The sequence below is a fragment of the Vigna unguiculata genome, chromosome 3, assembly GCF_004118075.2.
Source record: "Vigna unguiculata cultivar IT97K-499-35 chromosome 3, ASM411807v1, whole genome shotgun sequence".
Classification (NCBI taxonomy): Eukaryota; Viridiplantae; Streptophyta; class Magnoliopsida; order Fabales; family Fabaceae; genus Vigna; species Vigna unguiculata.
This window is the reverse complement of record NC_040281.1, coordinates 2946025-2962531: the sequence shown is the minus strand read 5'-3', so window position 1 is coordinate 2962531 and position 16507 is coordinate 2946025. Positions and strand designations below refer to the sequence as shown.

The 16507-nt window shown below is 29.7% G+C and overlaps 2 protein-coding genes across 5 annotated transcripts; one reads left to right on the top strand and one right to left on the bottom strand.

The window, feature by feature from the left end:
- Positions 1–2629: 2629 nt before the first annotated feature.
- LOC114175383 (V-type proton ATPase subunit E-like) lies at positions 2630–6530 on the bottom strand. Its single transcript, XM_028060154.1, has 6 exons — positions 6313–6530; positions 6143–6243; positions 5217–5397; positions 3959–4155; positions 3605–3704; positions 2630–3010 (listed from the first exon to the last, which is right to left on the bottom strand). Exons 1-6 carry the CDS (start codon positions 6412–6414, stop codon positions 2975–2977), a joined length of 717 nt encoding a protein of 238 aa, XP_027915955.1. The 5' UTR covers positions 6415–6530; the 3' UTR covers positions 2630–2974.
- Positions 6531–9626: 3096 nt separating this feature from the next.
- Positions 9627–13042, top strand: LOC114176999 (putative glucose-6-phosphate 1-epimerase). Of its 4 annotated transcripts, none has more exons than XM_028062212.1 (9): positions 9627–10126; positions 10653–10790; positions 11052–11126; positions 11246–11302; positions 11452–11612; positions 11943–12077; positions 12187–12289; positions 12376–12478; positions 12557–13042. In XM_028062212.1, the coding sequence occupies exons 2-9, from the start codon at positions 10680–10682 to the stop codon at positions 12754–12756; spliced, it is 945 nt and encodes a 314-aa protein (XP_027918013.1). In that variant the 5' UTR covers positions 9627–10126; positions 10653–10679; the 3' UTR covers positions 12757–13042. The 4 variants fall into 4 exon arrangements, with proteins under 4 accessions (XP_027918013.1, XP_027918011.1, XP_027918012.1 ...); XM_028062210.1 differs by lacking the exon at positions 9627–10126 and adding an exon at positions 10237–10431; XM_028062211.1 differs by lacking the exon at positions 9627–10126 and adding an exon at positions 10254–10431 and having other exon boundaries at positions 12587–13042.
- Positions 13043–16507: the final 3465 nt, after the last annotated feature.

The window sequence follows — 16507 nt, the reverse complement described above, 5'->3', positions numbered from 1 at the left end:
ATATGGTTAAGGTAACCCAATGTGAATAGATTTCAAGATGCTTTTTACCTAGAAACCAATGTCCTTTACATATCTCATTATTTTAGGTCTTTACCTGATTGGACTGACCCTCTACATTAATCTTGACCTGAAATGATCATTGCTCGTGTGTAACCGCTTGGTCCTAACCGAGATGAAGTCGACCTTACATAAGACAATTTTGATTTTAGTTGAGATCACTTCGATATTATACGGTATGAGAGATAAATAGAAAGATAATAAATTTGTTAGGTTTTAATATTTATATAATTATCAAATGACATATTTATAACATTAATTTATAAAATATTTAAAGTATATTTTGGAATATGAGTAAAATTTTGTTTAAGCACCTGAATGTTTCTTACATGAATTCTTTACTTGTACGAAGACAAATTAACTTTTAAAAAATACCAAGATATAACTCGGTGAAAAACTAAAACTTAAAAAAATCTCAATGTTTTACTAGTATATTTTTAAAACTAATTTAAAAATATTCAAATTATATTTTGAATATCTCGGATATGAGTGGATATATAAGCTCCCAAACCGGGGATATGAGTAAAATTTTGTTTAAGTAGTAGACAAATTTTATAAGTTATCTACTTTTATGAAGACAAAGTAACTTCTAAAAAATACTATAAGATATAACTCGGTGGAAAACTAATACTTTAAAATAATTTTTTTATATTGTCCAATACACTAATATTATCAATTTAAAAATGTTTTTAATATATTTTAAAATATAAAACGAATAAAAAAACCCAACATATAATTAAATTCTTCAAATGTTTTACTTTAGCGTGTATGGAATAAATAAGTTTAGATATCATTTTGTTTTAATAACTAATTTTATTCAGAGTTATTAAATAATAAGCTAATATACTTTTATTTATGAGTTTAGATCTCATTTTATTTTAATAAGAACAATTTTAATCGGAGTTACTAAATAATAAGCTGATATATCTTTATTTATGATTAAAAATTTAAAAAGTGACATTTTTAAGAAGTGATTTCTCACGCACCCTAACATTTTGAACATTTTTTGGCAACAACATAGTGGACCATTGAGGCCTCACAAATGTCAAAAATTCAGCAAAAATATGGAACATCTATTAAAAAAAATAAAAAAAAATAAAAAAATTAAATAAAAAAAACTCAAACGTGTAATAATCTATTTCGTCAAACACCCATGAGCATTCGAAATTTGTAACATGAAGAAACCTATCTTTATATATATTTTTTCTCTCATGATTAAGAACTCGTTGAAAAACTACATTCTAAAATATTTTCATACAAATTCGTGTATAAACATCGTAAACATTTTTAGATAAAATTTGATTGCTTATGCATTTTAAAGTGTAGCATTATTCATACTTTTACATGTAACTCATGCATTTACCACACTTATAATTCTAGTATACAGCTAGTCACTTATGCTTTGTATCATTATCATGTTAATGGATAAAAGTTATGATGTAAATTAATTTTCTGAAGGTTAAATATGTTTTTGGTCCCCGGTCTCTCAGTAAATTTTGGAATTAGATTTTAAAACTTTGAACCAATTTACTTCTTCATCTTTCGAAATACGTGAATTTAGTCTTTTTAATCAAATTTTGTTAATCAAATTTAATCCTTCAAGCGTATTTCATAATAGTATTTGACTTAACATTAAAGTAAAAATGTGTCAAACCGTATAAACAACTCAAATACAATTCTGAAATGCATACAAAACGTCAAATAAACCTAACAAAATTTGATTAAAATGACTAAATCTACATATTTTAAAGGATAAAAGACTAAATTGGTCCAAACATTTGGTCCAAATCAAAACCTCTCAAGCTCTTCATATAAATTAGTATACAAGTTTTAGTAAAATAAAAAGCATTTTAACTCTTTTAGTAGATCGGTGTGCAACATTTAATAAGAAAATGAATAATTTATTTATATAAAATGGTGTACAAGAAAGAATGATTAAACTTTTTATACAAAATGATGTACAATCTAGTATAATAAGGAGCGTTTAAACTTTTTGTACAAACTAATTTATAAAAAAATTAGTATTATCAAGAATGATTAAACTCATGGCATGCAAGATTTAGGGTAACTAAAAACACAAATACAAATAAATCAATTCAAAACTGAATAATAGAAAGCCAATCAATATATATATATATATATATATATATATATATATATATATATATATATATATATATATATATATATATATATATATATATAATTCTTTTATTGGATTTCTCTTATTTGATTTCGAACACCAACCGAACTAAATCAATTTTATAATACACATAAAAATGTATATTATTTATAAATTTATTTTACTCCTCAGATTTACATCTTTATTTCTTATATTTTCATAAAATTAATGCACAACCTGTACTAATGCATGAAAAATATATTTAATTAAAGATATTTTTAGTGACTATTTGTAATCACCGCCAGGTCATGTAAATTTATTTACAATGGTCTATATCAGAAGTGTTAATCCATAGGAATGAAATTACTCGTTGAATGCAGTCCAATTCTCATCCCCCATTACATGAACCCGAAAATTCACTATCTCCACTCGTTTTTTTTATACTTGTACTAGATACGACAAGAGAACAGTTATATTTCTGTCGCAATGTTGACAGTAATGTACTGGTGTTCAATGTTTATATATATGCTACATGATACCAGTAAGCTCAAAGCAGCAATGGGCCAGAGCAAACACTTATAGTCACGGTGATAGCAATAATCACTAAAGAAATTTTAGAACACCACATGCCCCCATCATAATCTATATGGGAGCAACTGAAATAACAATAAATGGTGTTATTCAAAAGACAATAATTATAATTCAACGGTCCGAAAGCTATTCAGGTCCAAGACAAGCTTATACTTCGGGATATAAACAATCTCTAGGGGTAACGAAACAATACAATTGAAAACCTCAAGCAACAACTTGTCCAAAGAGCTGCTTTCGGATCTGCAACAAGGAGAAAGAAACTTCATAAGAATCTAATCGTTTGACATGATTTACCAGCTCATCATCTCAAAATAATTATACCCCTTCACCCTTTCCCAAGAAGAAAAAAATAAATAAAACAAAGAAGAATGTTGGCTATCATAATTTCAACCTATCTAATGACTAACCAAATTTATCATCCTAAAGAATATGCAAAAGTAAACATACTAGAGAGAAAGTTGGCAAATAATGAATTGGATTAAAGGGTTTACGATGTATATGTGTTTGTGGAATTAACTGGATAGCACTACCCAAGAAAATACGTAAATTGAGATGTGAAACATAATGCTACACCGAAGTTATTTGAGTGAGAGCAATAGCAAGGTTACTTGTCCTAGGTGGAGGCCATCAGAGCAAATGATTTGCCTGAAGTTTCCCTTATTTTTTTTTTTTTTTTTTAATTTCAGTGTCAAAGTTTCAATATCTAAAAAAAACAACTCCACTTTTCTACTTGGAAATAATATGGAAGTCAACTGCATAAACAACTCAGCAGAAAATATCTAACATCGAGGATACATATCACAGAATAAGAATTACTACGCACAAAAAATTTACCTCAGGGAGCTTTTTACGAAACACTACATCAAGTCGTGCATCAAGAGTATTTTCACACACAATCTTTCCATCACGAGAAGCTAGCACCACGCCACCAGAACTGAATATCAACAAAAAAAAATCAGGTGTGCTACAATACAACTGAAATTTAAATATCTAAGCAGCTAATCCGATTTTCAGAAGAATCATTAATTGTTGTGGGTATGAATTACTACGTACAGAATATTTAAAAGTGATGCTTTTCTCATAAGACAATGTTAAATTATAATTAACCAAGAGGAAAAAAGTAAAGCATAGGGTAAGAAAGTAAATCTCTGAACAATTAGTTATGATTTAATTGTAACACAACTTTACCAGTAGATATCATGAGCATTATGATGACTGGGTCCAGGAGGAAGATAGACTTGATTGTCAACAATGATCTCTGGGGGATCAACATTTGCTTTGTCAGCATACTCCTGTGCTGCAGAATCCAGCACATGCTCTACCAAGTGCAGATCCTCTTTCCGACATCTCAATAAGACAGAAGGTTCTTTCAGTCTTAGCAAACACTGCAACACACAGCCCTTACATTATATTTCAAGTACACATACAAGCATAGAAGGTGATCTATAAACAGCAATCTAGCAGAATGTATCATTACAAAGGTTTAAAAAGGTCATGTAGGGCAGGAATTGAACCCATGCCATCAAACAAACCACGGAGACCAAAGGTTCCCATGTCAGGAAGCAGGAAATAGTTATGACTCAAAATGTACCCAAACATTACATATACTTATGCATAGAAGGTGATCTGTAAACAGCAGTCTAACAGAACGTATCATTATAAAGGCTTAAAAAGGTCAGGTTGACCAGGTATGGGTAAGAGGTTAGAACAGGAATTGAACCCATGCCATTGAACACAATATGGAGAACAAGGTTGGTTCCATGTCAGGAATCAAGAAATAGTAATGATTCAATCAACTGTACCCAGGCACTTGGAAACCCGTCCTAAAAATCTAAGTATTAAGGGGAGAGAACCAATCACTTAAATACTCCACTACACATCCCATACTACTTCATATGGGACTTTGGCATTCCATAATACCCTATCATAGCACCACTCCTAAGAGTAGACATTTTGGTAGCTTTCATTCTATGACACTTCATTTGCTGAACTTCACTCAACTTCCTTGTTAATCAAAACCCTCCATAGATAGCCCCCGTCCAAGAAACCAACAACCTTTGCTGATACGAATTGATAACTATCCACGCATTTGGGGAACCCACCCTAAAAGACTAGGTATTAAGAGAAGAGAACCAAACACTTAAATATTCCACCAAGCATCTCGTAATGCCCGAGTTCCTATCACAAAAAAATCACTGACGTTGATACGATGGCGTCTCCAGGTAATAGCAATTAGCAATGAAAATATTAGTTATAGATACAATGTTGTGGCATCATCACAAATAACACAAAACAGAGGTACAATAAATAAATAACCATAACATTTGTCTCTGTGCAAGGCTTTACTAAAAAAATGTAAACAACAATCTGATATCAATACTTGGAAAACAGTAAAATAAAAGTATCGAACCATAAGTAGGTGTAACATACTAAACATTTAACTGACCTGAACAATGAGATCTTTAAGAAGGTTTCTGTACACATGATCATGATGAGTAATAGTCCAATCATGATGATGACTCACACTCAAAAGTTCCTTGGATGCAGCTTCTTTCATGGAACTGATCACGTCATCCTGAGCTTGAAGAACTTTAATTCGAGAAGCATTCAGCTGCATCGAGTACTCACTGCAACAAACAGTGAATTGTGCCTTAAAACATAAACTATCACAAGCAGCACTGTTTTTGCCACTTTGAAGAACAACACTCAGATCTGTGTTTTAAAAATACGTCTATCTGAACTAAACCCTCAATCTCATTCATCAAACTTCGACAATATCCTTGACTTCAAGTAATTTGCACAGATGTCAGTAGCTTGAAGGAAATTGAACATCAACTATTCAAACCCAAACAAAGTAAATAAGTAAATAAAAGAGACTAAACCAAAACCTATGGCCACATTTTCCAAATGCAAAAATAAAAAAATGGAACTAACATTAATTATTGTTTTTATTGAATATTACGAAAAGACGACAAGGATCCAGTAGGCTATTTCACAAGTGATCTAAATTGCATGCATTCGCGAATTCAGCAATTCGGAACTGTTCAATTAAGATCTGACAAGTCATATTGTAGTACTAAAAACACTTCGAAGCAGTTCAATTATAAATACACCGAATGAGTGATCACAAGAAAAAATAACTGGACTGATTGCACTGAATCTGGTTCTATAAAGCTTTTGCTGTACCAGTAATCACAGTAAATAGACATTGCAGTATTATCACAAGCAAGGATCAAGATCTATACGACTAAGACTTGGTCTCCAGAATTTGATTTCAAGTAATGCCAGCTGACGAACAATCCTAATGAATTTCAAACTAACAGAGACAAAAACAATATAAAAAAAAGGGATAGAAAGGTAGTTAGAAGTTACATCTTCTTGCGAATTTCCACTTGGCGCTCTTTTCGTTCGTACTCTTGCCTGATCTTCTTCTTCTCGGCTTCAACCAACTGCAGCTTCTCGATATTGAATTCCTGCAGGATTCGTTTTGAGAGAATGAATTAGAAATCGAAAGAGGAAAAAACCGTACAATGAAGAGATACCTCTTCGGCGGAGACAGAGATCTCGTTGGCTTTTTCCTCTGCTTCCTGGCGGATGAACCGCACCATCTGCTGGATTTGCCTGGAGACATCTGCGTCGTTCATTTTCAGAGACGATTCTCAGAGACTATTCACCACCGGAAACTTCGTAGACGATTGAACTTGATACGGATTCTCTCTCTGCCCCCAACCCACAACAGCTCACCTCTTATTTATGTACCTTCGTGTTAACATTTTAAATACATATTTTAGTTTATGGGTGATTTTTTATTAATATAAATTTATTAGTTTTTATAATTATTACTTTAAAAATAAGAATATTATAAATTTAAAAATAAGAATATTATAAATCCAATAGATCAATTCATTTTATCAATATTAATTTGATTAAATCAAGTTGCACAACTTAAACTATCGATATAATTTATTAGCGTTTTTTTATTCAAGTAATACTTTACTAAGGGTTTTTTTTTTTTAATTGAATTTCATGTTTATTATCTATAACAATAAATAAAGAGGATTTCCTCTTTTTAGTCCACAATTTCAAAATTTTAATTTTATCCTTTAAAATATAATTATTTATTAAATTTTTAAAAATTGACCGTTATTTTTACAAATTTTGTATAAAATCGTCTATATCTATTTATTCTTTTTTTTCCTATTTATCAACCATTATCTTTACTGATATATTCTATTTTTTTTCTAATAAATATAATTTTATTTTATATATTAACTTAATAATATTATAATATCATTACCTACTAATATAATATTATGTATATGTAAGAAATACATACACACATGCGCTATCCGCACCTATGCTAGTTATAGATAAGAAAGTATGATTAAAAGAAAAAGATCCACTAAAATGGATAATGGAGTTTTCTAACAAAATTAATAAATACTTGGTATAAAAAAATTCAAGTAATTCAATCACAAATTTTATCAATGATTTGATCAATTTAATGTGATTTTGTATTAAATTTCAAATTAATTTGCTAACATCATTTATTTATATTACTTGTGTCATATTTTTAATTAATTTATTCTTTTTTGTTGAGTCTTCTTATTAGTCTAATATTTGAAAGTTCTACTCAACGGAAAGAAACGAACTCAACTCAAACAATTATTTATAGTGAAATGATATATAAGAATTTTCCATTGAGAATACATACAAAACGCTTATAAGTTTTAAGAAAAAAATATTTGTTACATTGAAATACAAATATATATTTTATGTCATTATTATTCATATGTTTTTTGAGATATTCTGGTAAAAATAAGCAAACTTAAAATATATGATTTATGATAATGTAAAAACGTTTTACATCTCTGTTTTTCTAAAGATTCTAATTTTGAGTGGAATGAACTGTAAAATAAGGACTAAAAATAATCGAATGTATATTCTTTGCAATATTGTAAACATTCTATTTACTCTAAAATATTTGACTTTTTAGCCGTATTATAAATTTGAAGTATGTATTCACTTGTTGAAACATTTTTTTTTATTAAATTAACCAACCTTTAATGAGTTTTTTCTCCACCATATTTATTTCATTTAAGTTGTTAAATTTTAAGTTTTATTTTACTTGAAATCTGAATCTAATTTTACTTTTGCGTGAATTTACTAATACAAATATTTTAAAATAAATATTAGGGAACTGATTTTATTTAATGAATAGGAGATTTTATATTTTTTTACTAAAAGCTGATTCAAATACAAACATTGTGTATCTGTTTATATCTTTTTGCCATGTGATCTTATATTTTTCTTTAATAATATACTAGGGAAAATATACGTGTTGTTTACTTTTTTAAAATAAAATAAAATTATAATTATAATTATAAAAAAATAGATTTTATTATTATTTATTATTTTTCTTTTAGTTTAGATGCTGATTCTTTCGTTTTTTTAATTTACTATATTTTAAGTTGGTTTCTATTTTTCTTTATTCTTATGTTGGTAAATTTTATAATATAATTTTTAAAATTTTATTAAGATAAAATGAAAAATATTATATAAATAAATAATTGTTACGATGTAATGCTATAAAAAAACACGCATTCTCGTGTTTGTATCCCATCTTTTAATTTAAATAATACTATTTAAAAAATATAATTTTAAAATAATGCTTTTAAAATTAAAAGAATATATGTTTACATTGTTTTAAGTGGAGAAGTTAAATAATTATATTGAGTGGAGAAATTAGATAGACATGTATCCTATTTTATTGAAATATAAAATTCTTAAAGAACATTAAAGACGTAGAATTTATATTTTTTGCTGTGTATTTTTTTGATTTTTTTTGCTTCATCTTCAAAATAAATCGTGGTCACTAAATTTTAAAATATACTAATTTTTTTTTTAAAGTATTAAGATAATACATTTTTAATGTTCGGTGATAACAACACAAAATAGTTTTTATTTCATTGTATTTCTTCTTGAAATGAAAAAATAACATTAAATCTAATTATGTAACTTGCCAAAATGTTTTTCCATCCAACAATCTTTCTTTGACACTCCTTTGTATTCACTTGACAAATAGTTTTTTATATTAAAATATTGAATTAAATATGTTTTTTTCTTTAAATATATGTGAAATTGGAATTCATTCTATTTCCAAAATTTCAAATAAAAATTCTTATACTTTAATAATTTATGGAATACGTTTTCCAAAACTAAAAGAAAGAATAAAAAGATGAACTGTTTTAAATTACATGTGATGTGTTCTGACTTTTTAATCCAATCAACATAACTGTTTGATATATCACCTAAAATTTAATACCGTAAGTTTGAAATAACGTGTTTCATACATTGGAATGAGTCGAATTATAATTTTGCATTTAAATAGGAGGGGCAAAAAGAAACTCAAAGAGCACTTGTCAAAGTTGCCTAAGGGGCTCAGCTTGTGCTATTTGGCTTGTAAAAAATGGATTTTAACGCGATAAAATTTCCCTGAGAACAAATTATTATATACGGTAAAGTGAGAATGCAGTTGGGGTCCAAAATATTCTGTTCTAAAGTCTGAATCTACATGATATAATTTTGTCACTTTCAATAAAGATTTAATTCTCATTTGTGTATGTAAAATTATAAACTAGTCAATAAAGTGTGAGGTGGACATGTCGATTATTGGACCACATGCGATTAGCAGCAGGCAAGTGTCAGGAATGTGGTTTTCAAGAGGCAATCATGTCCACGAGTTAATTTTTCTATTGTATTTATTTTTTGTCATATCACTTTCATGCATGTCGAACCAGAAAGTGTACCAATGCCGAAGGATAAGGCCCTCGCTCCCATCCCAACCCAATCTTCCTTTTTCTCATTCACAAATTTTCTCCTTCAACCCACATTGTGAATGAGAAGTACAACCATAGTTCTTCCTCTCTTTTCTAGCATAAGATAATTTTACAGACTCAAAAAGTGACCATGGTGTCAATTGCATGTTAGGTCCACTGCAATCTAATTAAGGGTATGACTTCGAGTCACTATCTTCAGTGTCCGAATGATTGATGGTTATTTCCATCATTCCATAATTCTACCATCACCAGCAATTGGCTTAGGCCTCTAGTACTTACTTACTTGAATGGTCCATAATCTATATAATTTCTGTAAAAAAAACAGAAGGAGACCATTGTTGAAGCTTAAATTATGCCTACTACGAGCTCCTTTAAAAACAAAACTCAGACACTGTTAAATAACCGGGTAGTTAAGTCTGTTATTGCAGTCACATGTTCATAATCATATTACAGTTATTCACAGCAGGGGTTGAAACTCGGAACCCTTCTACTTCAACTCTGCTTGCTTGAGTTTTAGGTAAATAATTTTTTGGTTTCTCATTGTTAGCTTAATTTGATTATTATAATACTCATGATCACATGTTTAATTCGAGGGCTATGAGTGAAACTCTGTTTGAATGAGGTTATTTTTGGATTGTATAACTGGAAGAATTGGAATTTGGATATCATTAACACCTGTTTTTACCATGGTAGCTGTTTCCGTTGGTACATAGTACAAATTCAGATAGCAATCACAGCCATTATTGTTTCATGCGTCTGTGTTTGACCGTAGTTCGAGAATTGACCCTTACTACGGGTTATTAGATAAGATTAAGGATGAAGGTAGTTGGTAGTTGAAAAGTTGCGATTTTGGTATCAATTTTCGTGGGATAACTTGGTTTTTTCACGAGGAAGGTGTGATGGGAAACCCGTGGTTTTTCACCTGCTTCGTGCAGCTGAACTTGTTAATCTTTTTTTTCCTATCATCACGGGAAGCAGCTTTGAACTCCTACGCTTAAAGGGATCGAGAATAGTGATACTGATACCGTTTCTTGCTTCTTCAGTTTACACAATCAGCGAAGAGTTTGGACATGAATCATTCTGGGGCTGGAAGTGATGATATAAGAGCGGTTGAAATTACCAAGGATAGGAATGGAATAGGCCTAGTGGTTCTGCGGAACCATCGAGGAGCCTCGGCAAGGGTCAGATTCTTTTAACTCTCACTAATCGTTTACATTCACCACCTTTTTTGCAGAAATTGTTGTATAGTAAATGATTATGTGTTGAGATCAATTTCTACTTTACATGTTTTTGAAACTTGTATACGAGCTTTAAAATGTCATTATGTGTCAGATAGAAATTACCCAGATCATGCCATCCCAGAAGATATAGTGATTTCTTTCCTTTTTGATTCTGAAATAACTGTTTTCATAAATTGATGTTAGCGTGGGTGACACTTTTAGGTTAGTTTGCACGGAGGGCAGGTTCTTTCATGGAAATGGGAACGTGGCGAGGAGCTTTTGTTCACTAGTAGTAAGGTAAACATAATTAGCTTTTTTACTTTTTTTTTTGTTTTGTTTTAGACTCATCAATTATTTAATTAGCTTTTAATTGAGGATGTAATTTTCTCTGTATATGTGGTGTTTTTCTTTCTCAGGCAATCATAAGCCCTCTCAAACCATTACGAGGAGGAATTGCTATCTGTTTCCCTCAGGTATAATTTGAATGTCGAATAATACTTTGTAAAAGTAAATTGCACATATTCATAGCCCAAGAATAAGTAACAGAAAAACTTACATACACAGAGTTAGATAAACAAGGTTTTTTTTTTTTCTTTGATTTCTTGTAATTTTATTTTTCCAGTTCAGAAACCGTGGATCATTAGAGCATCATGGGTTTGCCAGGAACAAAATATGGGTAATCGATCAAAATCCTCCACCGTTACCCACTGATTCCGGTGAAAAAGCCCATATTGATTTGCTGCTCAAACCAACCGAAGATGATCTGAAAATATGGCCACATAGGTTCGAAATTAAATGCATATTATGTGTTTACTTACTCCGAACCCACACTTTATCTTTTGAATATAGACAAGAAAAACATGAACATAAATTGTGAGGAAATATGCTAAATTATGACACTTTCTTGTCGAAAACTCGAATCAGTCCAAGAATTCACATCGCAAGAAAAATAAAAAGTAAATGAATTGTTGGCGTAAGTGCCGAGACCCCAACCACATGTGGGGGACCTCAATCGCAAACATGGGTAGTTTTATCATGTTTTTTGGCATCCCACCTAAATTGTCGGTTGAATCTCCTAATATTTGAGATACTGATCTGGAGTATTTTGTCCAGCTTCGAACTTCGGTTAAGGGTCTCTTTGGCAGGAAATGGATATTTGACTCTGATTTCTCGCGTCAGGAACGTCAATAGCAAGCCCTTCAGTTTCTCCTTTGCGTACCATACATATTACTCTGTCTCTGATATCAGGTTCGTGACTAAATGTGATCATGGTGATCAATTTTACATAAGTAATTTTCTAGTATTTGCAATATGCAATATTTGAACAAGCACGATAATCTCTGACAATCATTGGCAGTGAAGTGAGGGTGGAAGGATTGGAAACTCTAGACTATCTAGACAACTTGCACAACCAAGAACGCTTCACAGAACAAGGAGATGCATTGACGTTTGAATCAGAGGTGAGACAACAACTCAGGACCTGGTTCTGTTATTGTTGAAATAGTGTGACATTGATTATTTTTATGTTATTGTCGGGATGTATCAGGTGGATCGAGTGTATCTTGATTCTGGTGGCAGTGGGGTGGCTGTTCTGGACCACGAAAAGAAGCAGACAATTGTCATAAGAAAGGAAGGACTCCCAGATGTTGGTATGGTTCCTTGCACTTCCAAATGAAATGGTGAATGATGTTGGTAGGTTAGTGAAATTTTGGTACGCAATGTAACAGGTGAAACTAACCAAGTTTGGTGTTGCATAGTTGTTTGGAATCCGTGGGAGAAAAAGTCCAAGGCGATAGTGGATTTGGGGGATGAAGAGTACAAACAGATGGTGTGCGTGGATGGTGCAGCGATAGAGAAACCAATCACGTTGAAGCCAGGTGAAGAATGGACGGGGCGCTTGGACCTCTCTGTGGTCCCTTCCACTTGATATGACATGAATTTGGTATGAAGATATGGTCATAAAGTGGAATCAATCTTAGGTGGAGTAGTTTCAATGTTTTCTGTCTTCACAATTCAAGTTTTATTTTGTTTGACAAAAAGTATCTGAGGCATGCATGTGCTCAAGTTGTCTCATAAACTAACTAAAACATAACATACCATCCAGCATTCTTTTTGGCTGATGGTAAACCTCTCTATGCATACTCTCAAACTTACTGTGATATATTTATTGAAGTAAAATATGTGAATTTTAAACTTTCTGTTTAGGTTGGTCACTCTTATGCAATTTCTTGATTGTACGAAAACCAAATTGAAAGGTGTTACGAAAAATGATTTCTTTTTTAAAACCAAGGATTGGCTTAGTACTAGTATTATCCATCGACACATTTGATTTGAATGGTTCATGTTGATTTCGCAAATAAGATACATGTTAATTATTAAGTGAAGTGAGCATAAAATTCACATTCACCTTACATATAATTCTGATAATGTTTGTAGGGATATGTTCTGTCTGAGTGTCCTTGACAATGGTATACACTCCTTAATTGTCTATAAATATCTTAAAACATCTTTTCTTCGGAATGCTTCTACAAGTTATATCCAGATTTCAACCTTTTATATTCCTATCATATGCCCTTTTTTTTTCTAATAGAAATCATAACCCATTTTTAATTATGTTGCTGAACTTTGATCATTAACCATACTATTGATTCTCCATAAACATTTAATCATAAGTAAATTATGATAGAAGGAAATTATGTTTTTGATAAATTATGCACTTGCTTTTTCTAATAAAATATGAATTTATTTGGTTGTAAAGTGAGTATAGAAAGAGGATGTGTGGTGTCAACAAATGAATGTTCTTTTATTAACACTAAAAAAAATGTTTTATTAGTAACCAATTTTAGTGATTAAAAGTTGTTAGTCACTGTAGTGACCAATTTATATATTAATTTTAAAAATTAAAATTTATTGGTTACTAAAATAGTCACTAATATAAATAAAAAATTATAATTGGTCACTAAATTTGTCACTAATTAATTAGAGAACAATTTAGTAACTAAATTATTTTGGTAGCCGAAACTTAGGTAGCTAATTTTTAGTAACCAATTTTCTTTGGTAGCCAAAACTATAATAGCTAATTTTAAAAACCAATTTAGTGACCAATTATAATTTTTTATTCATAATAGTAACTATTTTAGTAACCAATAATTTTTTTATTTTGTAAACTTGTATCTAAATTAGTAATTATAGTAATTAACAACTTTTGATCACTAAAATTGGTTACTATGAAGCATTTTCTTGTAGTGTAATCTTTGTAATTTTGGTTTCCGTAATGTTAATAATTGTTTGAGAATCAATGTTTTACTAAAACTAATTATTTTTATTATTATTTTCGTTTTGTTCTTTGTTTTCATCTTGTTGTTATAAATATCAGTCTTTTTGTTTTTCTGCTGGATCTTTCATAATTATATATCTCTGTTTTTCTTTTCAATCTTGAAAAAAAAAGTTTGAAAGTGCATTTTTTTTTCTTTTTCATTACGTTCTAGAGGGTTCGATGAATTAACAACAAAAATTCTCACCTGTTAAAGACGATAATTTTCATTAGCTTTTAATTATTTGATAAAGAAATTTTCCAATATCGAAAGAGAAAAAGTTCGGCAGGATGTAACAAACCTAAAATTAAGATTCAAATTAAATAGAGGTGGGACAAATGATAGCTACTCAAGAAAATAACTTTTATATTTTCTCTGTGAGAAAATTTATAATTGTTCCGTACAACTTTAGATTTCATTTGTATCTTTTCTTTCTGAACATCGTTTTTAATTTTAATATATTTGGCGATAGTTATTGATTTGTTTTGTATTCAACATCGACAAAAAGCACAACAATACTTAATTTTGACTTTAAAATTATGATATTGGTATTCGATTTCAGTTTGATAAATTTATTTTTTAATTTTAATTGAAGTTATGTTAATTTAATACGATTTCATATTTCCGTATACTGTGATATATATTGAAATTGTATTTTTTTTAATTTTAATTAAAATCGTGTTAATTTAGTACGATTTTAAAATTACATATTTTGTGAAGTCAAAATTGAATTGTCTGAGTACTTTTGTTTCTAAATTTCGTTGACAATTTTTTTAGTTGGAGCTTATGAAATCTCAAATCATGGTCTTGACTGATATAGATGTATAAAAAAGTTACTATAATTAAGGAAAAAAACAATTTTATAAAATTAATAAAATAGAGGTGAATATTTAACTTTTCATTATATTGAAACTTGACGTAATAAAAGTTGGTAGTACAATGAGATAAATAATTGTTGACAAGATTTGTGAGAATTTTTTACTAAGGGTAGGTATAGGTTGTTTTGGGGAAAACATAGTGTAATATGAAAGGTAAAATGTGCATGTCCTACCAAAATCCCAGTGCCCATAAAGTAGGACAATTTGCCATGATCCAATTGATGCATCACACCATGAAAACACTGAACTCGTAATCAAACACTTGCATATGCACAAGTCATTGGTGTGTGTCTTCCCCACACCACAGGGTAACTTCTGGCCCTCCTTTAACCAAACTAACTTACAAACACTACAGTCTCACCACCGCAAACCCAATTCAACATAAAAAAATGTTAGAGTCGTATTAATTAGAGATAAAGTCAATTTATAATATATAAGTGGATATAATTTTCATTTTATAAATCGATTTTATAAGATTGAATTAAGTTTAAACTCATTTCTAACATGATGTCAGAGTCAAATTAATATAAAAAAATATTCTTACAAGTTGATTTTGTAGGATTGAAATAGACTTAAATTTACTTATAACGGAATTCACCCTAATTATTAAATATTCTCTCTTCCACATACAACTAAAGAAAAATATTTTGAACCTTTGTTTAATGAATGGTTTTGGGTCTTTATGCATTTAATAATTCTGAATGGGTAAATTAACTAATTTTTATATGCACCGTATGGGAAAGCAAAGTTGTTTCGATGTTGTTGGTTTTGCAAGAGTCGTAATGGGGAATTGAATTGATCCACATTCCTTGACGACCAACCGTTTTTGTGGATAATGACCTGTGTATTAAGGCTGTGTTACGATACCCATCGAAGAGGACAGAGGTGGTTTAGACTTTAACGTTGGCTGTTGGAGGAAAAAGACAACCATAATTTGGATCGCTTTTTCTCCTTATCTTGTTTTCTTTACATCACCATTCACAACACAATTACCGTACTCCATCATTCGCCACCAACGCCTTCCGAGCGTGGAAAGCTAACAGTGTTCCGCATAATAAACACAGATGTTATATTTCATTAATTTGTATGTATATATTTTTTAAATATAAATGATATTATATTAGTAGATGATAATAATATAATGTTATTAAATTAATATATAAAATAAATTTATATTTATTAAATATAAAATAAAATGAATAAAGAAAATAATGATCGATGAATAGAAAAAAAGATAAATAATTTTATAAAAAATAGATAAAAGTAACCGATAATTTAAAAAAATTTAATAAATAATTATATTATAAAGGGTATAATTGGTATTATGAAATAGGAATACAAAAAAGAGATCCTTCTTTATGTATTGTTATATATATATATAAGTGTAAGTTAATTTCAATGTATATAAAATTTAGATTTAGTTATTTTATTGGTTCTTTTTCTTCTCAAAAATATTAAATTGGTCTTTTCAGTTTTTTTAAATTTT

What these genes read in the sequence shown, in the direction of transcription:
- LOC114175383 (XM_028060154.1), bottom strand. Translation starts at nt 6,414, where the DNA reads ATGAACGACGCAGATGTCTCCAGGCAAATCCAGCAGATGGTGCGGTTC. An exon ending in TCTCTGTCTCCGCCGAAGAG is followed by an intron (nt 6,244 to 6,312) that starts GTATCTCTTCAT and finishes CGAATCCTGCAG; the next exon opens with GAATTCAATATCGAGAAGCT. An exon ending in GTGGAAATTCGCAAGAAGAT is followed by an intron (nt 5,398 to 6,142) that starts GTAACTTCTAAC and finishes TGTTTGTTGCAG; the next exon opens with TGAGTACTCGATGCAGCTGA.
- LOC114176999 (XM_028062210.1), top strand. An exon ending in CATTGACGTTTGAATCAGAG is followed by an intron (nt 12,290 to 12,375) that starts GTGAGACAACAA and finishes GGGATGTATCAG; the next exon opens with GTGGATCGAGTGTATCTTGA. An exon ending in GGAAGGACTCCCAGATGTTG is followed by an intron (nt 12,479 to 12,556) that starts GTATGGTTCCTT and finishes GCAATGTAACAG; the next exon opens with GTGAAACTAACCAAGTTTGG.